The sequence below is a fragment of the Catharus ustulatus genome, chromosome 1 (genome assembly GCF_009819885.2).
Source record: "Catharus ustulatus isolate bCatUst1 chromosome 1, bCatUst1.pri.v2, whole genome shotgun sequence".
Taxonomy (NCBI): Eukaryota; Metazoa; Chordata; class Aves; order Passeriformes; family Turdidae; genus Catharus; species Catharus ustulatus.
In genome coordinates, this window is record NC_046221.1 from 23,462,908 (window position 1) to 23,486,488 (window position 23,581).

A 23,581-nucleotide genomic window follows, 5' to 3' on the forward strand; every position below is an offset into this window, starting at 1 on the left:
TGCAAACTTTGTACTTGTTCTCAAATGTTTAGAATTCGTCATTTATGTAACAATCTTCTTAGCATTTCATAAGTAACTGAGAGATAAAATTAGTGTGTGTACTGAAGACCTACATAAAGTTTAATCAGAGGTGTTGAGCATATAATGTAAATTACTATACAAGTGTTTACTTTTTGTTTGACCAAGTAGGGAAACAAGACCCGAGGGACCTCAACACATGAATTAGTTCTGTGCTGCTGGTACTAACCCTCAGAGAAATTGGGAAAGGTGGTGTCCCTCTTCCCAGACTTGTGAAAACTGTGATAAAACCAATTAGCCATCTGTGCATGCATTGTAATTGGTGGTTCGTGCTGTCATGGGTAGTTAAAGAACAACCAGCCTTTTGTATGTTTGTGTCTCAACATACTGGTTGCTCAGAGGTTAATGAGACTCCCCAGGAATATAAACACCCCTGGTAGAGTATGAGATGTGTATTTTTTTTGAAACATTTCAAATAGAAACTGTTTATTTTGGAAGTGTCAGATCTGTGTTTGGCATATGAAATTCAAAGGCAGTCATAAGATGTTTTAAAATGATCTTTTGTTGGGTTTTTTATACCACTGTGGCTTCAGTGGAATCTTTGTTTGAATTCTTCTTGTCTGAATTTTTTATTACCATAGTGATTGTTTCTGCTAGTACCGTCTTTTTACATTTTAAATTATTTCCACAGTCTTTTCTCAGGACAGACAGATATTTTGTTAGACATATAAGCCCTCAATATTATAAGTTCTAAAAGCTTTTAAGGGTTTTTTTTCAGTAATTTTTGTTAAAATTTTGTCAGAGAGCAACCATGATTTTATGCTGAAGTGCCTTATGCATAAAACCTGTCCCACTTCTGTTGGGAATCATACCTCAGAAGATGTGTTCAGCAGCATTTACATTTCTGAGACCTTCAAACCTTTCCTCAGTTAAACTTGAGGTTGCAGTTTGTCCTTGAAGCACTCTAGGGGAATCATAATTTATGTTATGATGCTTCTCCTGTCTTAGACTTCTTTTTCCACTTACCATTTATAATTAAATGCGCTATTGGTTTTTATGGTAAAACTTGTTTTTCTCCTGATGCTGTAAGGGGTTTTTGAACAAAAAAATTACTTCTCTGTCTGCTAAGAGTCTGGTAGAGTGAAGGCCTATTTTAAAGACTAAACTGCTAGGGCAATGCTTGTTTTATTTTTAAGTATCAATTAAGAAGACATCTTACTGTTTGGAAGAACAATGGAATAATCAAACATTGATGACTCTGATTCTTACAAGAAGTTTCTAAGAAAGTGTTTTCACTGCTTCATAGTTTAGTCCATCAACTGTATGGCTCATGTTGTCTCATTTTTTGAGAATTTAGTGGGTTTTTTTCTAGGAAAAAAAAGTTAAGAGTACATCATTATCATTTTAACTGCATGTAGATAGTCATGGGACATCTTAGATTGTGAGAATTATTGTTTTAAGGGAATTTGACTTTTTTTATGGTACAGTAAGAATGATTTTCATTGTAATTTTCTGCTAAATCAGTCACAAATTAAATGTAGTACCAGGTTTGGTTTTTTGTTCCCCAGAAGATTTTGCAAATGGGTTTAGTGCATCCATGAATGGAAGAGAGAGCTGATGGACACCATTGGGAGGCTGCTCATGATCATCTTTGAAAGGTCATGATAATCAGTCCGAGAGTCTGGAAGAAAGCAAACATCATCCAGACCTTAGGAAGGGGTGGCAAGGAGGATGCAGGGAAATACCAGCCAGTCAACCAGCCCTACCTCAGTCCCTGAAAGGTGATGAGCCTCTCAATTTGGAGGCCACCTCTATCCAAATTTCTCTCACTGTTTGAAAGCACACACCTCCCACACCTCAATATTACAGAGAGCTCTCATGCAAAATGAAATGTTTTGTAGAGATTTGAAATATTATGCTGTAAATCCTGTAGTGGTGATTTTAAATGCAAGAAGATGTCCATTCACAGCCTTCAACCTGTCAGTTCTATGGAATCATTCCCCTTGCTTGTCATAAACCTTAATTTTTCTATTTTCAGGTAATAGGATTCTTCAACTGGATACAAGACAGGTAGATATAAGCTAGATAAATTAATCAATATATTTTTCCCATGTCATTTAACCAAAATAAGTTTTATTTTAATTTGAATGCTAGACTGAAACAGCATGTTTCCTTTAAAATTTCTTTTCAAGAAATTAATGAAAAGCGGAAACAAGGTAAAGAAAACTCTTTCCCCCCTCTGAAACTGGTATTTTACTCCTTCTAAAATTATTAAAATTTTGGAGGCTTCTTGAATATTTTTATAGGCCACATGGTCTTGAATAAATCTCTTGATGTAAAAATCCATCCCAGCCCTCTGTAGCCACTGTGCTCCATCACATGAAAATCCATGTTCTTCTACTTAATGAGATCATAGGACAATAGGGAATCTGTTTTAGAACATACTGTAATGGGTTCAGCTCTAGAGGTGTGGAAAAAGATGGTCTAAAGAGGGAAAGAACTGGTTAGGTGAAATACTCTGGGAGGATGGGTGCTGTGTGAACATTTAAGCTGCAGGAGCTGTGCCGCCACTAACTGTATTTTGTAGAAGTATTTTAATAGTATGTGGAAGAGGCTTTTTTCTGTTGTCCTTTCTGTAGTTTTTTATCTTCATCAGCTCACTCCTCCTGAGATGCTTTCTATTTCTCACCTAAGAAGTCCTGGGAAAATAGATAAGCTGCTCAACATGCATTAAAGCTTTATCAGCTTCTGGACTGAAGTGCCCTTCAGCGAGAATGCCCAGGTGAATGCAACCCTCTTGTCTGAATTACTGAGATAAAAGGGGACAAGAAAAGCAGTCTGCAAGGGAGTGGTGACCCAGGCAGTAAAGGGTTTTATAGGTCAAAACCAACCCTTTGTATTTAACCAAAGAACAGATGAATATTAGTGCAATGCCTGCTCTTCTGGTGCTTGTTTCCTGTGAGTGCTTGACTCAGCATTGCATCACTTCGAGATTTGACATACCTTTTAGCTGATCATCATTCTATGCAAATTTAATTAGTAAAGAACAAAAGTATGAATGGCTGCAGTGAAACCTTTGTCCATTAGCTAGTGCAACCTTCTAGACAAATAGAGCTGGAGAGAGGGGAGATGATTCTCACAGCTGCTCCTCATATTTTATCATGAAAACCAAAAATATTCTTTGATATCAGGGGTTACTTGAGTGTTTCTATTTAGTTTGTCAACCACTTGTTTAATCTCATGTCATGCCCCCATCTAACCCAGTCTTTTGCTATCATCAGATTTTTCAGTCATTGTGATTTGCATGATGGATATACATCTATCACATGTGCTGTGTATGCCATGCAGAACTGGTAAAATATCCATTTTTGAGACTTAGAAGGGAAGAGCAACTAACCCTCCAGGCAGGAGAGAAAGACATGGAAGAAGGATGAAAAATTGATGTATTATAAAAAAGTTATTTAGCTGAACTGCCTAAAGTTGCCCAGGGATTTTGCAATATAGATTACTTGGATGATAAAATGATAATGCTATTTCATGCTGATATGTATAAACCAATGCTTATGAAGAAATTAACTGCAGCTATACATATGTAATGGTGAGTCTAAACAAATTACATTATTCTGGATAAGAACTGTAGGATCGTGGGACAGCAGTGTGAAGATAGTGATTAGATGTTAAGCAGTATTCTGAAAAACAGGTAAACCTTCAGAAAAAAAATAGGAGAAGAAAAGAGAACAAAACCATATCTATAATGAAATTATTGCAGTAATACTGTTTTTATAAACATATTAAATATATTAAATATTAAGCCTCATGAAACAGAAATGAGACAGTTCATGTCCTTCCTGAGTTGATACCCCAGAACTGGTGCTGTGGGGTCTCTGTCACCAGAGCAGAGCAGAGGGGCAGAATCCCTTCCCCTTCCCTGCTGCCCACGCTGCTTTTGGTGCAGCCCCAGACACATTTGGCTCTCTGGGCTGAGAGTGCACATGGCTGGGTCATGTCCAGCCTCTCACCCACCAGCATCCCCAGGTCCCAGATCCTTCTCCACAGGGCTGCTCCACATTCCTTCATCCCCAGCCTGCGTGGGTACTGGGGGTTGCCCCAGCCCAGATGCAGCACCTTACACTTGGTCTTGTTAAACTTCATGAGATTCCTATGGGCCACTTCTTGAGCTTGTCCAGGTCCCTCTGGATAGCATCCTGTCCCTCAGGTGTGTCAGCTGCACCACTCAGCTTGGTGTCATCAGCAAATTTGCTGCAGGTACACTTGATCCCTTCATCTATGTTGTCACTGAAGATAACAAATAACACTGATCCCAATACAGACCCAAACCCAAAGCCTTTCATGTGAGTGTCTCAAAGTGAAAGTGAAACTCCAGTGCTTTCAAAGAATATGAGAATTTTGAAGTATGACATATTTAAACTTAAGAAAGAGATGAAGATGAACTCGTTTTTCGTTAAGTTTTAATTCATTTTTAGAAAGCTTTTTTTCTCCTAGCTAAAATACCGTGACTGACTTTGAAATAGGGTATTACTGAGCTTTGTCCCTCTATGAGATCAGCTATAGCAATATATGTAGCTCAAAACCAAAATATTTTCAGGGATTCATCCCTGGGATTTATACTAGTAGATATTAAAAGTTATTGTTAATTCTTTATAATTGTCTATAAAGAAAAACTTTATAAAATCTGTCTCCTAGTATCCATCATTAAAATTTGTGTCACAGAAGTATTGCTATACTTTCCTCGTTGATGTTAGTTTTTTTTAATTACAGTAATTTCACGATTATAAGCCGCACCATTTTGACTAAAATTTTGGTCTGACCCCGAAGTGCGGCTTATAATCAGATGCGGCTTATATATGGACAAAGAACGAAAAGTTGCTGTTTTAGTTTGGAGGACAGGTGTCTGCTGAGAAAGGCAGGAACTTCTCTTTGAAATGTAGAATGTAAACCCTCTCCCTCCAAATTATTATAATTTTGAAACCAAGGGGCTTTCAGGCAAAAATATGGGAATTAGGAATAACAGTTCTTTACTAGGGCAATTGAAATAGAAATACAGTGCTACAAAGAAACAAACTCCAAACACTGACAGAGTACAACCTGACACCCTGTCAGGCAGGGTGTTGGTAGCAGTCCCATTAAATGGTGGCTGCATCCTCCTGCAGTGACAGATGTGATTCAGTTGGAGCAGTGCTCCTGTAGAAGGTGCAGTTTCCCTCCGGAGGTCCAGTGGTGATGTAGAGAAATCCGGTTTTCATCTGGAGTCCAGTGGAGATAGGGGCTACCTTAGTGTCCCAAAACCTCTGTTTTCATCTTGGTAAGAAATGTTGGGCTCTTGCCCCTGGCTGGAGCAACTTCTAATGGAATGAAGTAATTTTATCAGTCCCACAGTGGGACTCAATGGGCCATTAGCAGAAAATGACTCGCTGGAGGAAGGATGGGTTGTGAAAAGATAAAGAACAATGCCCCGCCTGGTTTCAATGGATGGCCCATTAGCAGAATATCTTCCACGGAGATAAGGATCACTGCCCCCACCCTCAACAGATGGTGATAGAATAGATACCTTTTATCACACTCTATATTGTAACCCAAGACAGTTGCCGACACCCGGAGTTGCGGCTTATAATCAGGTGCGGCTTATAATCATGACATTACTGTAATTGTTTTTTGGATTGCGAACATGAGTATTGTCAGCTCTCTGGGTGTCTTGGGTTGCATTGTGGGGTGTAACCAAACTATGTATTCTTCTCCCACCTACATTTTTCCTGATGAACTGTTAATGGTGGGTTCTTTGCAATAGCTGCCCAGAGCACACCCAGCCCTCCGGCTGCAAGCTGGGTGTTTGGTAAGGGAAAAAGGCAAACCCTTGGTAGCAAGGTAGTCAGACTCTGTGAGTGGCCGGACTGTAGTGGACCCAAAAGGATATTTGATAGACTTAATTCCATGATTCTCACACATGGAGGAAATATTGATGATATCAAATAAAGCCTGTTTATTCCTGAAACCTGTCCAAGAGAGCAATCTCATCATCCACCAGCCTGGATAGCATCAGCCCAGGTGAAGGAGGTTACTTGCAAACTCCAGATAGCTTGAAACCATATCATGAAAGGAACAGAGATGTGCCCTGAGACTGAAGATGTTTGGTTGGAAGCTGCTCAGCTTCACCCAGGAGATACCACCAAGGCTGTTGTGGCCCAGGCTGTCCGGCCCCTTCCACAGTCTGTCTGGATTTAAATCAGAGCAGAGTGCTGGAGATGGATGTATGTGCCAAGAAATGTCCTTAGGAAAGCCCTTGAGCATGTTCCAAACTCAGTGCGTTTGTGGAGAGCAGCTGTAGAGCTGGAGCAACCTGAGGATGCCAGGGTCCTGCTGAGCCAGACTGTGGAGTCCTGTCCAACCACTGCTGAACTGTGGCTGGTGCTGGCAAGCCTGGAGACATGTGAGAACGCTCATAAAGTCCTTAACAAAGCCCAGGGGAATATCCTGATGGATTTTCATTTCTGGATTACTGCTGCCAAACTGGAGGAAGCCAGTGGAAACACTCAGATGGTGAAGAAAATCACTGACAGAGCCATCACATCTCAGGTCTAACAGTGTGGAACTCAACAGGGAGCACCAGATACAAGAAGCCAAGCAATGTGATAAAGCTGGAAGTGTGGCCACATGCCAGGCAATCATGTGAGCTGTGATTGGGATTGGAATGGAAGAAGATCAAGGACAACCTGGATGGAAGATGCAGGCAGTTGTGTTGCTCATAGTGCTCTGGAGTGTGCTTGAGCCATTTATGTCTGTTCCTTGCAGGTTTTCCCAAGCAAGAAGAGTGTGTGGCTGCAAGCAGCCTGCCTTGAGAAGAGCCATGTAACCAGAGAATCCTTGGAGGTTCTTTTGCAGAGAGCTGTTGCTCACTGTCCCAAAGCAGAAGTACTGTGGCTCACAGGAGCTGAATTTAAGTGGCCAGTGCCAGCAGCCAGAAGAATCTTGGTTTTGCAGGCCAACCCCAACAGTGAGGACATCTGACTGGCTGTTGTGAAGCTTGAGTCAGAGAACAATAACTCTGAAAGAGCAAGGAGGCAAAGGCTCACAAGCAATGCCCCCACAGCAAGGGTCTCTATGAGATCTGTAAAGTTGGAATGGTGCTTGGGAACATTGCTGCAGCCCAGGAGCTCTGTGAGGAAGCCTTTAAGCACTCTGAGGACTTCTCCAAACTGTGTATTATGAAAGGACAAATTAAGTAACAAAAAGAGTATATAGAGAAAGCACAGGTTTTGTAATACAAACTGTACATGGAATCAGTCCCTAAACCCACAAAATCTTTTTTATCTTAAAAGCTGCAAAACTAATTGGCACTGTGTTGCATTGTGTTTTGTTTCAGACAGTGACTTTTTAAGTGAAGTTCCACCATACCAGATAATATGTCTAGTATAGTGCAACTACTGGTATTGCAAAGCAAGTTTAACAGGATGTTTTACTTGGAATAACTTGTCATGCATTCCATTGTTCAATATTACTGCTGCTTTACTTGCCATACTAAGATTAAAATTATTTTCTTTGCATTCAATACATTTCTGTCACTACTGGATTGTTTTATTAAGGTCATGTCTTCTTGTACTCTATGTATTCTAACTCAAACTAAACTCAAATTTCTCAATTTAAGGAAGGGGGTCATATTTTATGGTCACCTGTGATAGCAAGAATCTGAACTGGGTTTGAACAGGTGTTCCGTTCAGCACTCAGTTTCTGGACACAACTTCCTAAGTGTCTTGTTAAATAATCTCTTCATGAAATATTATCAGTGGCTTGTGAAGCGGCTGGCTAGATGTCTAAATGACTCTCACAAGTGAGTACATTTTCAAAAGTGTTCATTTTTTTGCTTGTATATTGAGTCTGCAGTTGTTGAAATGGAAGGGTTTGTGTTGGGAAGCAGTGGCACTCCTTAGCCATGCATTTTCTTCTATGAGGACAAAGTGGGCTCATATGGATGTATGAAACTTTTACTAGTTACTGCATTTGGTTATTACCTCTTGGAGAGAATGAAGTACTAGCTGCCTTTCTCCCTTGCTCCCTGTCTCCCCTCCTCTCAGATGACTCAGTGTAGACTAATGGAAATGGGACATTACTTACAAGTTCATTTTATTGGTGTGTAGTATGACCACACAGAGCAGAAGTAACTACTGGCATTTTTTCACTGTACCATATTAATAAATGATGGTTTGCATTTTTAGTTAATTGACCATCAGAGCTGTGACATTGTGTAATTTCTCTGTTTTAAGTGTAGCAATTTACTATTATATTGAAAAGCTCCAAAGATACCTCCTTATAGGTGAAGAACTGCTCCCAAGTGCCACATAACATTTTGCAGTCTGCCCTGGGATGAAAGTGTTGGCAGGACTAAAAGTACTGATAATGGGAAACCTGTACTTGCAGCTGACTTTCATGGAGAGTTTTAAAACTGAAATTGAGCTCCATAGTTTTTTGACTTTTTTTTTTTTAGTTACTGTATTGAAACTTTTTTTAGGTTGGTTACTCTCCCATCCCATTGGAAAAAGCCCAGTCCCATGCTACAGGGGTCTTTGAGTGTTCCATCAACCCCATTCTTAATTCCAGACAGCCTTTGCCTTCCAGGCAGGTTCCCCAATCCTCTCTGTGGTACCACGGGCAGCAGCACATATTTGTGCTCCAGCCCAGTTACGTTCAACCACAGTCTGCAAAGGGCATTGGGAGTAGGGCAAGGGATGGAGCTAGCAGAGGAGAAGGACGGGGATAAGAATAGCAGGGAGTCAAGCAAAAGTGCTGGGAAGCCTGCATGGATGAACAGAGACTTCCTAAGAAGACTCAAATGTGAAAAGGAGTTATATAGAAGGTGGAATTGAGAACAAATAATGGGGAAGGAATACAGATACATCTTCCAAGCACACACTTAAAAAAGCCACAGCCCACCTGGAATTGTATCTTTTGAGGAAGGTCAAAGACAAAGGCAGGAAGAAAGGCTTATGCAATAAATAAAAGAGGGCTTTTTTCAATTTTTTCAATGCAGTAAAAATAATTAACTTTTAAATATGGGAGGTTTGTGTGAGTTGTATCTCATTACAGAAAGGCCCTGCAGAGAGAGATTTAAACAAATTAAGACCCCTTGGCAATAGCTAACCATATGAAGTGTAACAAGGGTGAGTACCAGGTTTTGCACCTGAAGGGGGTCAGTCGAGTATGGGCAGATTGGAGAATGACTGGAAAGCAGCCCTGCAGAAAGGGACATGGGGTTCCTGGTTGATGGAAAGTTGAATATAAATCAGCAGTGCCCTGGCAACCAGGAGGGCCAACCCTGTTCTGGGGGGCATCAGGCACAGCATCACCCGCCAGGCGAGGGAGGGGATTGTCTTGCTCTGCTCTGAGCTGGGGCGGCCTCGCCTCGAGTGCTGGGAGCTGCTCTGAGTGCCACAATGTAAGAGGGATATAAAAGTATTAGAGAATATCTAAGGGAGGACTAAAGAGATGGTGAACGACCATGTAGGGGAAGCTGTATGAGGAGTGGCTGAGGTCAGTTGGTCTGTTGAGCTGGAGAAGAGATTGAGGGGAGACACGGGGCACCAAATGTGAGGTTACGCCTCTGGTGCTCTTAGGCACCAATTCTGTTGGGGTATTTTTTAAGATGAATTTTAGATGAATTTAAGTATATTAAGCCACTCATACATAAAGTAAAAATGCAAATATAGGTTTAAGTATAAGTTTAAATGTAAGTTTTAGTGTAGTGTAAGTTTAAATTTTAGAAAAAGTAAGTCAGTAAGTAAGTTTTACTATGAGCTCTAATGCTTTTAGTAAGTAAAAGGTTCAAATGCCAGAGTAGAAGTGCAAGTTCTAGTAAAAGTTGAAAAACATACTAATGTTTTCAGTAGAAGCTCCAAGAACATAAACAGTATTTAAACATAATAAAACTACAGTAAAAATATTACTTGCATTTTTCAAATAGAACAAAATAAGTTGTATGCATAATTTATACATAAACTTCCATGTTAAAAAACGAAAATTCTAATAAGTTAAGGAGTAGTGGTTCAAGTTTGCATCTTAACTTGTTAGGAAAATCCTATTTAAAAACATTTATTAGGAAGAACTAGTACTTTTTGCCATTACTTTTCTATTTTGCTTTTGCTTTACTTTGCTCACTGCCATCATCAACATCCAAAAAAACCCAGAAGCTGCCCAACAACAATGACCCCACCAGGACCTCTGGAAGCAGCTTTTGCTTTTATCTAAAACTTTATACCAAAACTTAACATAAAGTTTGTTGTCTGTAACTGTGCCTTTTAAAACCAAGGCATTTCTACAATAAACAACCTTTTAACAACTATTATCTACTTTGCTCACTTTAAAAAATAACCCGACAAAGTTAGTGCCTAAAAGCACCAAAGGTCTAACCTCACAAGGGGAGACCTCATGGCAGTCTACAACATCCTCAAAAGAGAGGCCTCAGAGAGGCCCATACTGATCTTTTCTCTGTGATGACCAGTGACAGGGCCCAAAAGAGCATTAAACTGTGTTGAAGGAGTTTTGGTTGGATATTAGGCAAAGGTTCTTCGCCCAGAGAGTGACTGGGCACTGGAACAGCTCCCCAGGGAACTGGCCACAGCACCAGCCTGGCAGGGTTCAAGAAGCACTTGGATAACAGTCTCAGACGCACGATGTGATTCTTGGGGATGGTCCTGTGCAAGGTCAGGAGCTGGACTTCAGTGATCCTGGTGGGTCCTTCCCAACTCAGCATATTCTCTGATTCTGTTACTTTGTAGGCTGTTTGACTGGCTTTCAGTCTCTGTGCCTTGGCCCAACACCTTGTTTGCTTCTGGAGTGCAGTTCTCTTTTTCTCTGGCTTGTCTTTGTTTTGCCTTCTGTGTTTCCTCTTTCCATGGCTGTCCACCACTTTTGTCTTAACACGGTGCCTGTCTTTTGGCACATATTGGCCTCTGCAGGTGCTTATTCACTATCTTTTTTCTCTTTTTCCTGAGCATCCTTCTGTCCTGAAAGAAAAATTTGTTGTTGACAGAATAAGGCCAAGAATTGTAAGCAATGTGGAAGTATTTTCTCATAATTTCACTTGGAAACTCTTATTCATGCTGTCTTCTTCTGAGCCTCACACTCGAGACAGCGGAAAAGAAAATTTTATTCAAGAGAGTGGAAGACATATTTTTTCAGGAGATCTGAAGCCGCCTATCTGCTTAGAAACCAAATTGACAAACTGAGAAGTCTGGAGATGCCTCTGTGACTAAGGCTGGGAAATAGATGAGGGAGAAAGACAACAGCTACTACATAATTTTGATATTGTCTTATAGAATTTGCTTGTGCCATTGGAGTTCTGTGTGCCACTGGAGCCACTGATACTAGACTCAGGTGTGAGCCTGGAGTTGAGAAGTGTGTCAAACTGTGTAAGTCTTGGTGACTATGGCAGGACCTGAGCAAATGAGTTGCGTTTGAGCACCCTCTGCTTTCTTCAGAGTGGAGCTCTACAGGTCACTGGACCTTCCCGGGATGTGAGCCAGGGCTGTGTTTTGTCTGCTAGTCTGTTGTACCTCATCATTACACAAAAATGAAAAATATTTCAGGATGTTGAAGATGTCACCTCAGCTGAGCAGCATTCTTTTCCTCCTGAAGGTTTTGCTGATGTACACATTACTGTTCCCTGTCCTAGTATAGTCTGTGAATGCTCCCACAACCCCAGGAGGTTTCTGGGGAGCCAGGAGCCATCTGAAGCACAGACCAGCAGGGGTTGCTGTAGGAGTAGGAGATGGAGAAGATGCACTGCCTCCTTTTTGGTGAAGTCCTCTGAGGGTTTGCCAGGGTTTGCTCCTGCTGCCCTCTTTTCCCTCCTACCACACTCAAAGCTTGTTTGGGCTGAGTAGTGGATTCCCAGCACAGAGTAGGTGTCTATTGCTTACTCACAGCTTTGTGTATTTTGTACATTCATAAATTAAATACTAAGTTTCGTCCTTAAAATGCTGAAACTAACTTGAGAGTTCATATTTTGACTCAATAAATTTTAAATGCTTTTTAATATTTATTATTTGTATAAAAGTGGATAGTGGTATTCACAGTGCTTGTTTCCAGGGACCCATAGATTATTTTTATAATGTCATTTTGTCAGTCTAGAACTTGCTGATATCTTTCAGGACTGGGACAGAATTGAATTGGGAATGATTAGTTTCATCCTTTTATTGAATGTTGAGTTTTCCCCCTTAATTCCTGTGAAATCACCATTAGCTATTTTGGCTGCAGTTGTGTGTTGGGTTGAGGCAGTGCTACACTGTAAATCAATATCTTTTCAAAAAGACTGCTGTAAATTGCCTAGATAGCATATGCATGGTTACTTTGGCTGCAATGCTGCTGCAGAGCCTGGATACTCTGCCTTTCTGGGAACTCCACAGGCAAGTCCATCATATATTAAAAAAAAAAATCTTTTTAGAAAGAGCATAGTATTGCTGATGAAATTTAGACAGAGAAATATTGTACCCTCAGTGCTCATCTGTACCTTTTATATTCTACTCCACTGGGATTACCCTGTCTTGAGGGATTTCTTTGTTTGCTGCTTTAGATTTCCCCCTTTCTTAGCTGTAGTACAGCCGTACCATTTCAGCTTGCTAGTGCAGAAAGATGTTGTGAATTCAGTTGCTGAATGAGCCTGGCCTGACTGCAAACACTAACATTGCTAGAGAGATGCCAAAGAGTTGCAGGTGAATCTGACCTGATCTGGGCAACAGCAAAACGGTAAGATGGGGCTTGTTTAAATCTCTGGGATTAATTGGGTGCTGGGCTTTCCTGTTTCAACCTGAAGCCTAGTTATCACATGCTTCCAACTTGTGCAGTATTCATTCTGTGCATGTCAGGGTGGGTTTTCTCGGGAATGCTGAACATCCAGGCAGAGGGAGGCGGTGGGAAGCTGGGAACGCCACATGAGACCTCTCGGCAGCCACCCTGGTGAGATTCCCCAGCAGTACTGCCTGCGGTTTGTAAATACCAGGGAAAAGGTAGGGGAAGGCTTAAAAGCGATGCTTTTCTCGATACAGCTTTGTATCTCTCTCTCTCTCTGGCAGCCTTATTTATAATTGTATTTAGAGGATAGTATGGGCAATTTTTTCCGATACATGCTTGGCTGAACGCCCTCTGGGATGAGTGAGTGAAGGACGTGATCAGCCACTTTTTCATCTCTGCTAACAAGTCTGTGCATCTTGCTATATCTGAATAAATGTCTATAACAGTTACAGATTTGCTGGGTGGTAGAAGATAAAATTAAAATGATCCTTTATAGATACATACTATATCATGGATGTCAGAATATTTTTTTGCCTTGTTAACCTCTGTCATGATTTTATTTCTCTTGCATGCTGTCTTTATTTAATATAACAAAAAGTGAGGTAGTCTTTTTAGGTAGTCGTTCTTGAATGCTTATGTAGGAGTGTGTTGACAGCGGTTTGGATCTTAGAGGAATATTTCAACATATGAAATCTTAGAGCAGCAGCATGTTCAGGGAAAGAGAGGAAGAAAAGAGCAGCAGTTATCATTAGTACAAGACAGAAAGATTAAAATGTGTCCATAGTATGGAATTATTTGAATTATTTCTGATGACTTAACTGACAGCTAGTGTGTTTCAGTTGTAGATCAAGCTTTAGAAAACTAACTCTGAACAGAAATTCATTGGAACTGAACAAAAAAATAGCATTTCACCATATGTTCTACTATTTAAAGGAAATGAACTGTGGTAGTAATGGTAGAGTGATGAGAGATGGTTTTTGCTATTACTAGTTAAGGACAAAAGCAAAGGGGCTTTTTTCTAGAGGAGAATGCTTATCTTTGTGCAGCATGTGAATTATACTCCAAGAAGAGATCAGTTGTATATCAGTGTGGGATCAAATAACTAGTTTGACAGGGATTCATGTTTTCTTTTTCTGTACTCGCCAATTAAAGGATTCTTCTTCTTTGTCACTGAATATGATTAAAGGGTAAAGATTCAGTCCTACATCAATTATTTTCTGAAGGTTTCATTATTACTTTACTGGAGTTCCTTCTTTAAAAATGCTGTATATACTGCATAGTGATGTGAGGTGGTCTGTTTCACACTATATGCAATCTTAATTTACATAGGTTTTTTTCATAAAATAGAGATGCCTTTTTGTTGTTTTTGAGAATTACCCATAATGTTTCTGTTGCAAGAGTTATTTCATTTGTATTATATTTTTATGATTTTTATGGAAGTTTTCCTTTGCTTATATTATTATGCTCATATCATCATTAATAAATCGCAAACCATTGTTTAATGCATAGAAGTAATCCAGCCACTTGTGTGTTTGCCCACACATTTTACAACAAATGGAAGTCCTGGCATGAGGGATTTTTTTAAAGCAAATTTTAAGTTGTGTTTTTCTCTCAGTGGTATCTTTTCATCTACTTATGTATGTGAAATTTGTTGCTTCCATCATCTTTCTAGCTCCAAGTGTTTCTTCTCCTCAAGTCTAAAGTCATCATCTCTGCTTGCTGTGTTACTACTGTCTCTAGAGTTCTTGCATTTTAGTTTTCTGAGCTTAAGAAACGAATAACATCTTGGATATATTTTATTTATAAATAATACTCCCTATGGTAATACTTAGTTAGACACAGATCCCAAATTAACTGGCTGGAAAACTTAACTTAAAATGTGCAAAATGTGGCCAAACTTAAGAACACAGATGGGAAGGGAAAGAAACACATAGTTTAATAGGCAGTTATTGCCAAGTGCTCTGTGAATATAAAGATCTTTGTGTGCATCAGTTTTGTAGTGAGGCTGGGGTCTGTCACAGCAGGAAATAAGGGATTACCTGAGGAGTGAGTGTTTGCCATAGTCTCCTTAATGACCCTGACTCCAGGAAGAAAGAACTTCAAGGAGTTGTAGCTGAGCAGAGCGGGAAAAATATCATCAAGATCTTTTCTTAAGTGTAAGGTTGGCCAGCCATTGATGTCCTATAGCAAAAATGGTCACCTATCTTTTATTTGCCCCCTTTTTTGTTTTGTTATCTTGCTGTGTAAATCTTAAACAAAACCAGTACCTAAAATCTCTAAAACCAAATCTGCTCTGACACGATTTTCCCCTCACACTGTTGGAATTGGTGGATTGTTTGGAGGGTTGACCTCTGAGCGGGTGCTCTGTCTGTCTCAGGCAGGCAGTTCTTGTTTCTCCCAGAGCCCCACATATGGATAAAGCCGTGAAGGAGCTGTGATTATGCTGAAGAGCAAGGGTGCCTGGCTGGTCCCACAGGGCAGCTGGCAGGGGCTCCAGCTGTGGAGGGAAGGGGTAAAGCATTATTTTGTTTTTAAGGGAAATCCTTGAATGGTGCCAGCTTCCACTGGGCATTTGCCTCTGCAGATTTCAGTAGCTGCCCTGGGTGGGTCTTTGGGGTCAGCAGGAGTTTGCTGGGGTGAGAGTGTGTGTGAGTACTCAACCTGGGGCAAATGAGAATTTTGGGCTGTCATGTTCAGCAACTTGGTATAAATGTGAGTGCAGATGTGCCCCTTAAAGGTCACAGGAACTGCTGAGCAGATCCAGACAGCTGTGTTGGGGTTATTTCCCTTTGAAGTCCCAGAAAGGCAGAAATACTCAGCTGTCAGGGACTGCTGTATAGGTTTGTAATTTTGGTTTGATAATGCTAGCATTAAAATGTTCCTAAGTGTTTCAGGTATTGATACAATGATAATTACAGTTTACAATCCTGTTGAAATGAATGGGAGTATCCTAGCAAATATTACCTGAAACAACAGAGAGCCTGTGCAATAACAGTTCTCCAAAACCTCTTTTTGAACTGAACAAAAGAGGGGCCGGTGTTCTTAGTTTGGGAAGAACATTTTAATTACCATTTTTTTGAACTTGAGTTCCCTTATATAGGTCCGTACTGGCTTCCAGAATCTTTGATTAAGTTTTTTTACTACCAGGTTAGGAAGGAATGTACTGATCATGTTAAGAATCTGATCCTTAAGGACTTTATTTTTCTTAGTACTGTTATTATAATGTTAATGTCAGGACAAATTCTCCTTGTAACAACTCCACCAGTCCTTAAGTGCTCCTTCCACCTACAGGGTGACTTCTGTGTTTTGGTATGGTTCAATAAATACCTTTCTGTGACTCCTTTTTGCTTCTGAGATAAGTATATTGTATATTGAATCACTGATTGTATGCATCTCTTTGACATCTGGCACATTTTTCACTGACATCTTTCATTCCACTCCCTAATATAAACCTACATATACTTCTGGATTTAGCAGTTTAGCAAAAAAGCAAGTTGTGAAATAGTATTTTAACATAGTACTGAATGTTGAATTCAGGGGCTGATTTTGTATTATAAAATTTTTGAATCAACCCCATCAACACATCATTTTGCCTTTGTAGAAGTAACTTCTGGGCTTTCTCTCTGTTACTGGTGATCTTACTCTTTTGTTTATCATATTCCTGGGTGGATGGGCTTCTCTGAAGTTGCTGTATTAGTTCTGGACTGACTTGCAGAGGACGTGGAAACATGCAGTTTTATCTGTTAGTAGTCTTTGTTTTGGTGTGCTAGTCAGAACTGGTGTGAAAAGTGGGAGTGGAGATTTTTCTTTTATTTTGCAAATATTTGTAGGATTTATTGTTGGAATTTGTGTACATTAATTCTAGAGCTGAACTTGCTACCTCATCATGCTGGCTAGTTCTGTTACAGCTTCTGATTGAAAAATAGCTTGATAAACTTAAGCTAGATGTTATATAAATGTAAAATAACCTAAGCTAGTAACAAATCTCATATCAGCAAGCTTTTGATCCAATCTGTATCATCCTATCCAGGAAATTGAATAGAATTTATGTCAGTTATATTTCAGTTTTACTATGTTGGATGTTTGTAATTTAATATTAAATTGTATACAACTTACCTGAAGAGGAAAACACCAAACATTGCCAAGTGAGCAGTGGGGAAGTAAAACCATTAGAAAAGGCATAATGTCTATTTATACGTTGTGAAAGCTCAGCTTTGCTTAATTAATTTCTGATGCTTTTCAGGCTACAGGCTTAGAATGTTTGAATATGTCCTTCTCCATTTTATTAAATCTTTGTGTAAGTACACAGAAAATATATTTAAACTGTTAGAGAGTATGTATAAAATAGGTTTACCCAGTCTTCCCTGTAAATAGTGGGGATTTTAATGAACAAATTGATTCTGTTGTTAAATATTGGCTATAGAAATTTTATTTTAATGTAATGCCTTGAAAAGTTCTACAGTTTGATCATGGGGTGGTTGATTTTGCTGCTGCCTAGGAAAGAGGTGGAACCAGGCCCCTAACCTTCAAGTTTGCAAGGAATTTTCTGTGTTTGGCAAAGTAGCCCAGATACATAAAATTAAATAATTATAAAATATGATTGTACTGCTGGTAGGCAGCTGTGCAAGGTAAGCTATGCAAAATATCTACAATCACTCTCAGTTTTGAGACAGTTTTTTTCATTAGAAGCATAATATACTGTAAGGTTGGAGGACTTCTCACACTGATCTTCTAATGATAGATGTGATTTTTGACCAATTTGATTCTCAAAATTTGTTGCTTGTTGAAGGTGATTCATGATGAACTCACAGCTTTGGAGGTGCAAATTGCCACCAACTGCAGAAGGCTTGGCTGCTTTGTACTGTTACAGCTTATTCTTTAAAATTCATTTGAGTACAGTCATAAGTCTACTATAGCACATGTTTTGGCTTGAACACATCAAAGAAGCAGCAGTGATTTTCACTTCTCTGTTGAAATACATAGGTTTTTTTTAAAAAATGAGCATTATCTCTATGCTGTTCACAGAATTCTCATTATAAAATTGCAGTCATCCTTATGATGAGCTCTTCTCAGTGTAAGCTTGAAACCTCTCCATTTTAAGTTTTATACATCTTGGCAAGAAAAGATATACTGGCGTGTTCTTCATATTCTGAGTAATTCAGTATGCTATAATTTTCAGTTATGCTCCTGACTAAATTCTGAATTGTCGGATATGGCATGTTTTCCACTGCACATTATGCACTGAGAAGAAAGTTTCATTATACTTCCTTACACCTTTTTGCTTTGAAAGTTATTGTGCTGCTGCAAGTCTGGCAAACCTGAGGTAGCTGCTAGAAAATTCCTTTGAGACTTTGCATTCAAGTTTTATAGAATTCTGTAACCAGGTCATTTGTCTGAGGGGAAAAAATCAGAAAGAACAAGTTAAAAAGAAGCCAGGTGTATATGAAATCCAAACACAGATGAGGACTTTTCGTTTAATTATTTGTGAAACTGGGCTTGTCATCCTTGTCTGAATCTCAAACTTCCATGAAAGAAAGCAATGGCAGAAAGGTCGTGGATGGCTGTTACTAAGATTTCAGGGAGACTGAGTTGGAATGTAGGTTATTCAGATCTTGGAAGATTCCTCACTTTAGAGAATAATGACAAAGTTAAAGCTCTTTTTGTGCCTCTGCCTTTATACTGTGCTGATTTAATAGAGGATACTTTGTCAAATTCAATGGTTTGGAAGATAATATGTAGATAAGCAGATCTAGAAATGTTCAGAGAGCTTGTCTTTCCTTGTGACATTCATCTGCCTTGGAAGATGCATTTCTCAACCTCTAGGGTTGTTGACCTCAGGGATGAAGCAAGCAAGAGCAGGAGAGATTTCTTTCTTGGTGCTAAAATGAAACTTTGAAATGCACTAACAGAATGAAGCAAGCAACTTTCATTACCTAGTTTATTGTCTGGCTTTTGCTAAAGAGAATTAAAAAGGAAGATAAAGGAAGAAAAATGAAGAAAACAGGGCAAGTAATGAAGTAGATTTTTTTTTTAATGAAGGAAATACTCTGAAGGAAGAAGAGGCAAACTACTTTACCATTCTAGTCTTGAATTATTTCTTGCAAAACACTTTTAAAACATCTGCTGAAGCTAATGTGAGAGTGGCGATGATTTGTTAATGACCATGGAACATGCATGCTGCTTCCTTGCAATGAAGGTTATCATCCCGCCAAAGATAGCTGCAAAACCTTTCCACCTGCAAATGTGTATATTCCACAAATGTGATTACATGACCTATCTGCTTCATCTTTTCTTTTAATTAAAGAAGTGCTCTTCAGCATTTGTGTGAAGAGCATATGTGAAAGATTTGAGTAGTTGGGCTTAAGTCTTACACTGTCATTTGCATGACCAGATCTCACCAATAGCAGTGTTTTTGTTGCAGTCCCAGCTTGTAAGAGGACATGTTTTTTTTAGTTTCAGTCTGAAGTACTTGATGATAACTGTGAAAGAATCAAAAGGCTTGCAAGGGATAGGCAAAGGAGTCTAAAGGAACTGGGTAGAACTTATTTTCAAGGCATAGAGTTGTTTACAATTTATATTTTTAAAAACCTTACTGCCAGCCTCAGAATCTAGCAAGAATAGGCATTTTGTTGTCAAGTCTCTCAAGATTTCTCACACTTGAACTTGGCAGTGGGAAGACTTACTGCATTTATGGATATGCCTTTGATAACTTCATGATCAGGGGGAGTTTTGGAGGGTAGAATAAAATTATAAACCTGTAAACTCAGAAAGACTTAATATACTGCTCGCACAAAAGCACTAATAATGCACTTATGGAAAGAAAACTGTATAAACTAGCACTGGCACATGTAGCCATCTGTTGGAGCAGGAGGCTGATATGGAAAAAGGATTGAAAATATTTTTTTAATCTTTATTTTTAAATCTTGTTCATATGGTTACAGAGGAGGATAGACAACAGATAGAAGTGGGTAACTAAGTAAAAGAGTATAAAAACCACCTGTCACAATTTCTTGGGAGAGTGTTTATGTTCAGACACTTTCTTCACCTCCTTTCTGGTTACCAAGGCATCCTTGGCTCTTGCCTGGCACTGGAAGCTACCTCTCCCACACTGACACCTCTGCTGAGCCTCAGCTGTGCTCTCCTCTTTGGTTTATTGGAGGAATGACCCTCCTGCTTTTGGATGCAGCAAGTCTGGACCCAGGTTAATGGTAGCAGCAACCTGGTTGCAATTTCAGGAAAGGCTTGCATGGCATATTGCATTGCATACCACTGTGACAAATGTGAACACTGTGCAAGCAAAAGGAAGAATTTATTTGCCAGGCTTTATTACTAAAGTTACTGTATTTTGGGGCATCAGTACAGAAATAGAGCAAAACGCCCCTTTAGATCAGCTCTGTTGAGTTTCTGTCTCTTTTCATGAACGTTAGAGGCTGTCAGGACTTTGGTGTGACCTTTATCTGAGACCCTGTCCTTAGGTGACTCCTTCTCCTCTGTTGTCACAGAACAGTTTTGCTTTGAGGACATATGTAGACTTTTATAGACCTAAAATCTAATACAGGCTCTCTTGAAAACTGGACCATTTTTCTCTGCAAGGGGAGGATCATCAACTTGGAAACTCACTTTTTTGAAGTTAGGCTGTTCTATGAACAGAAAAAAATAAGTTAGAAATGCTCAACTTCTCCTTGCCATGTTGAGGGCACCTAAAATAATTTTCAATAAAATCCTGATTTTAGGATTGTACTTGATTCAGAAATTAGGCTAATATTTAGGTATCAAGTTAGAAGAATAAATATGTACTATATTGCAGCTCTTGGTGTGTTGGTAGTGAAAGAATTGTGTAAACAGTTTTAATTTCTAGTATGAAATGTTATTTTCCTTGATGCAGGTAAAAAAGTTTTCAGATTTTTATGCAACTGGGATTCCTACCCCGGGTCTGATCAGTTGATCTTTCCATGAGAGTGACTTTTTTCTCACTTGGCAATTCAGCACAGACATTTAATCATCTCATTGAGTTCAGTATTTCAGACAAACACAGAGAATTAATGTCAGAGCTTCTAGTTCAAAAATTCTCCCATCTGGCACTTCAGTGACCTTTTTATATTCGCCTTCTTCCATATGACAATGACAGTTGGTTTAACATCAGCTTTGACTTTGGAAATAAAATGGCCATTTTTGGAGAGTGCCTTTGAGATGGGCTGTGGGAGGTGTATGAGTAAGTTTGTGATAGGTACAGCAAGGAGCATACCATATCCCTAGATACCATTTCCAGTCTCTGAGCTCTGTTTTCAGTTGCACTAGCTCATTGCTAGCAATCTCTGTAGCCAATTAAAGTTAAATAAATATTATCCAAGAATATGAATTATAGTTCTGGGACACAGAGAGAAACCATCGGGAGACGAAGTGTCTTGTTTTACAAACATTTTTTCCTTCCTTTCTACCACCTCCTTTTTATTTATTTTTTTTCCTCTCTTACTCAAGTTTTCTTTCAGCTTCTTTTAGCTGTGCCCATCAAATGTTCAAACCAAAGGGCTGGTGTAGGTGATTACAGGGAGGGGTGAGTGTGTTCAAGAACCTCTTTCAAGTATGAGCCTGATTGCACTGGTAGCTCTGGTATGAGCTGGCTGGTGATGTCGTGAAGCATTACATGCTCTATTTCCCCTTTCACGGTTTTATCTGCTCCCTTATCTCATCTCTTGTTCTTTGTGGATCTTTTCCTGTACTGTAAAGTTCTCACCAACTGAGCTCTCTTCTCAACCTGTGCATGTTTGTGCTTGTGGCTGCAGCAGTCATTTGCTGACCCTGTCCTGGGGAGGATGGAGAGTGCTACCAGATGGACTGAGAAGAAGCAGGCAAGACTTTTGTTTAAAACGAGAAAGAGCCTCCCCATTGCTTTGTTCTGCAAAGAGAATGAATCTGCAGATAGCTGCATTTTTATTTTGAACAAAGCTGCTTATAATACTCCAGAACATTCCCAAACTGTGTTTTATAAGTAGCAAATGTCAAATTCCAGGGATGCCAGAATCTGCAGATGACTTGTGTTCTCAATTGCCATGGTACCAAAGCATGATAGAAAATAACATGCTTATAAAAGGAAATAAAAACTCGTATCCAGATAGGATTTTTCCAGTGAAAATTAATGGCAGACTTATGTTCTAAGCAATTCAGCTGTTGAACCAGTAGTCACTTAACAATATTTTTTTCCTTTATACATTTCTCAGCTAAATGCAACTGCTAAGTCTTATTGTCTGTAATAATGAGATTGTTCCACTACTTCCAGCGGGCTTTGGCTCTTCAAATTATAATCTATATCTTCATAACTTTTCACTTTAAAAAGCCCAAGTGCTTTACAAACTTAATTAGCACTCCCAGTTTCTGCATGTGATCGGGGCAGGATCACTGTTGTGAACAGAAAAATGGAATTGTGGAGTGGTTAAATGATTTCCTTACCTCACATCACTCAGCATTTTAATTTGTTTGTTTGTTTGGTTGGTTTTGTTGTTGATTTTTTTTTTCTCTGCATGCTAGATCTTGGGTTTCCCTGTATCTGGTCCTTTCATACTACATCTCCTGGAATGATGCAAATGGGTGGAATTCAGATTTTTCAGTAGCAACTTTGGATGTCCACTCTGGTATTTACCCAACCAGTCACTTTTCCCCCCAGATTTACACAGTGGCAATAGCCAACAGAAAATAGTAGATGGCTGGGAATTTTTTTGATATTTTACATAAGTCTGTATCCACTGGATGACCAAAGAAAGCATTTGTAGTGTTAAATGTAAGAATTTAAACCCAGATATAATGCATCTTCCTGAAGGATGTGATGAGTTTCAGAGTAAGGTGTCTTTACACTATACAAGCATTTTAAACTTTTTTCTTCTGTGTGCTAGGATGTCTGATCAGTTCTGCCAGAATTGGTTGGTTTTTGTTACTGAGGATATCTTTATTCATGTGAACAAATTCCACTGATATGGGACAGTCTGTATTTTACTAAATACCCAAACAGGTGATTAATTCCAGGGTCATTCGTGACTGTTTTAAAATTCATGAACTGTAAGGCTAGAAATTACTTACATGGTTTAACTGATCAGTCTCACTCTTTCAATGCTGTATGACTTTAAACAGTAAATGAATTAGTCTAGCAACCTTTAATTTTAAGAATCCTGTTTCTTTGGGACCTCTTAATTTTGCTGATGGTGATGAAGTGAAAAAATCTTGCATTGAAACTGTATCACAATAACTACAACTGATACACCATTTATTATTTTCACATTAATCCTAAATGCAGATTAAGGAGGATTGCTCGAAATGAGATTTAAGGTGATTCAAAGAGGCATCTTTATTTAGAAATAGTTCCATGAATGATTATGATGATTTTTATTTATTTAATGGGGCTTATTATGGAGCTTTAATCATGGATCAAAATTACTCTTCTTGTGATTTCAGTCTCTTAACTTCAGCAGTATTCTTTATGGGGAAAAATTGGCTAAATGCTGACATTATGTTTTGAGATATGATAAGTACTATGATGTTAGGGTGGATAATGGTGGTCCATACTGGCATAGTGATGACTAAGGTTCTTTATCCTAGAGCAGCCTTGGGGTTTGCTCAAATTGATTGGGAAACTGGGCAGGAGTTGACATGAATATTCTGATTTTCTACATAAATCTTCTTAATGTGATTTCTTTTAAAAGTAGACGAACTCTTCAGGTAGCTGCAAAGTGGTTGTTTGTGCTGTAGGTTTTAAGTGGCCAAATGTCTCATCATG

At 39.2% G+C, this 23,581-nt stretch overlaps 1 protein-coding gene across 5 annotated transcripts in view; it reads left to right on the forward strand.

Moving 5' to 3' along the window:
• The window catches only part of CDK14 (cyclin dependent kinase 14), a 514,904-nt gene that overhangs the window by 57,347 nt on the left and 433,976 nt on the right, over nucleotides 1–23,581 (forward strand). The window contains exon 1 of one of the 5 annotated variants that reach the window (XM_033083326.2): nucleotides 12,348–12,431. The exons of 2 other annotated variants lie outside the window; for them this stretch is intronic. In XM_033083326.2, the coding sequence (XP_032939217.1) occupies nucleotides 12,363–12,431 (69 nt within the window). In that variant the 5' untranslated portion in view covers nucleotides 12,348–12,362. Of the gene's footprint in view, nucleotides 1–12,347; nucleotides 12,432–12,593; nucleotides 12,772–12,924; nucleotides 13,032–23,581 lie in introns of those variants that run through there. 2 more of the 5 variants (XM_033083335.2, XM_033083317.2) reach the window with 2 other exon arrangements.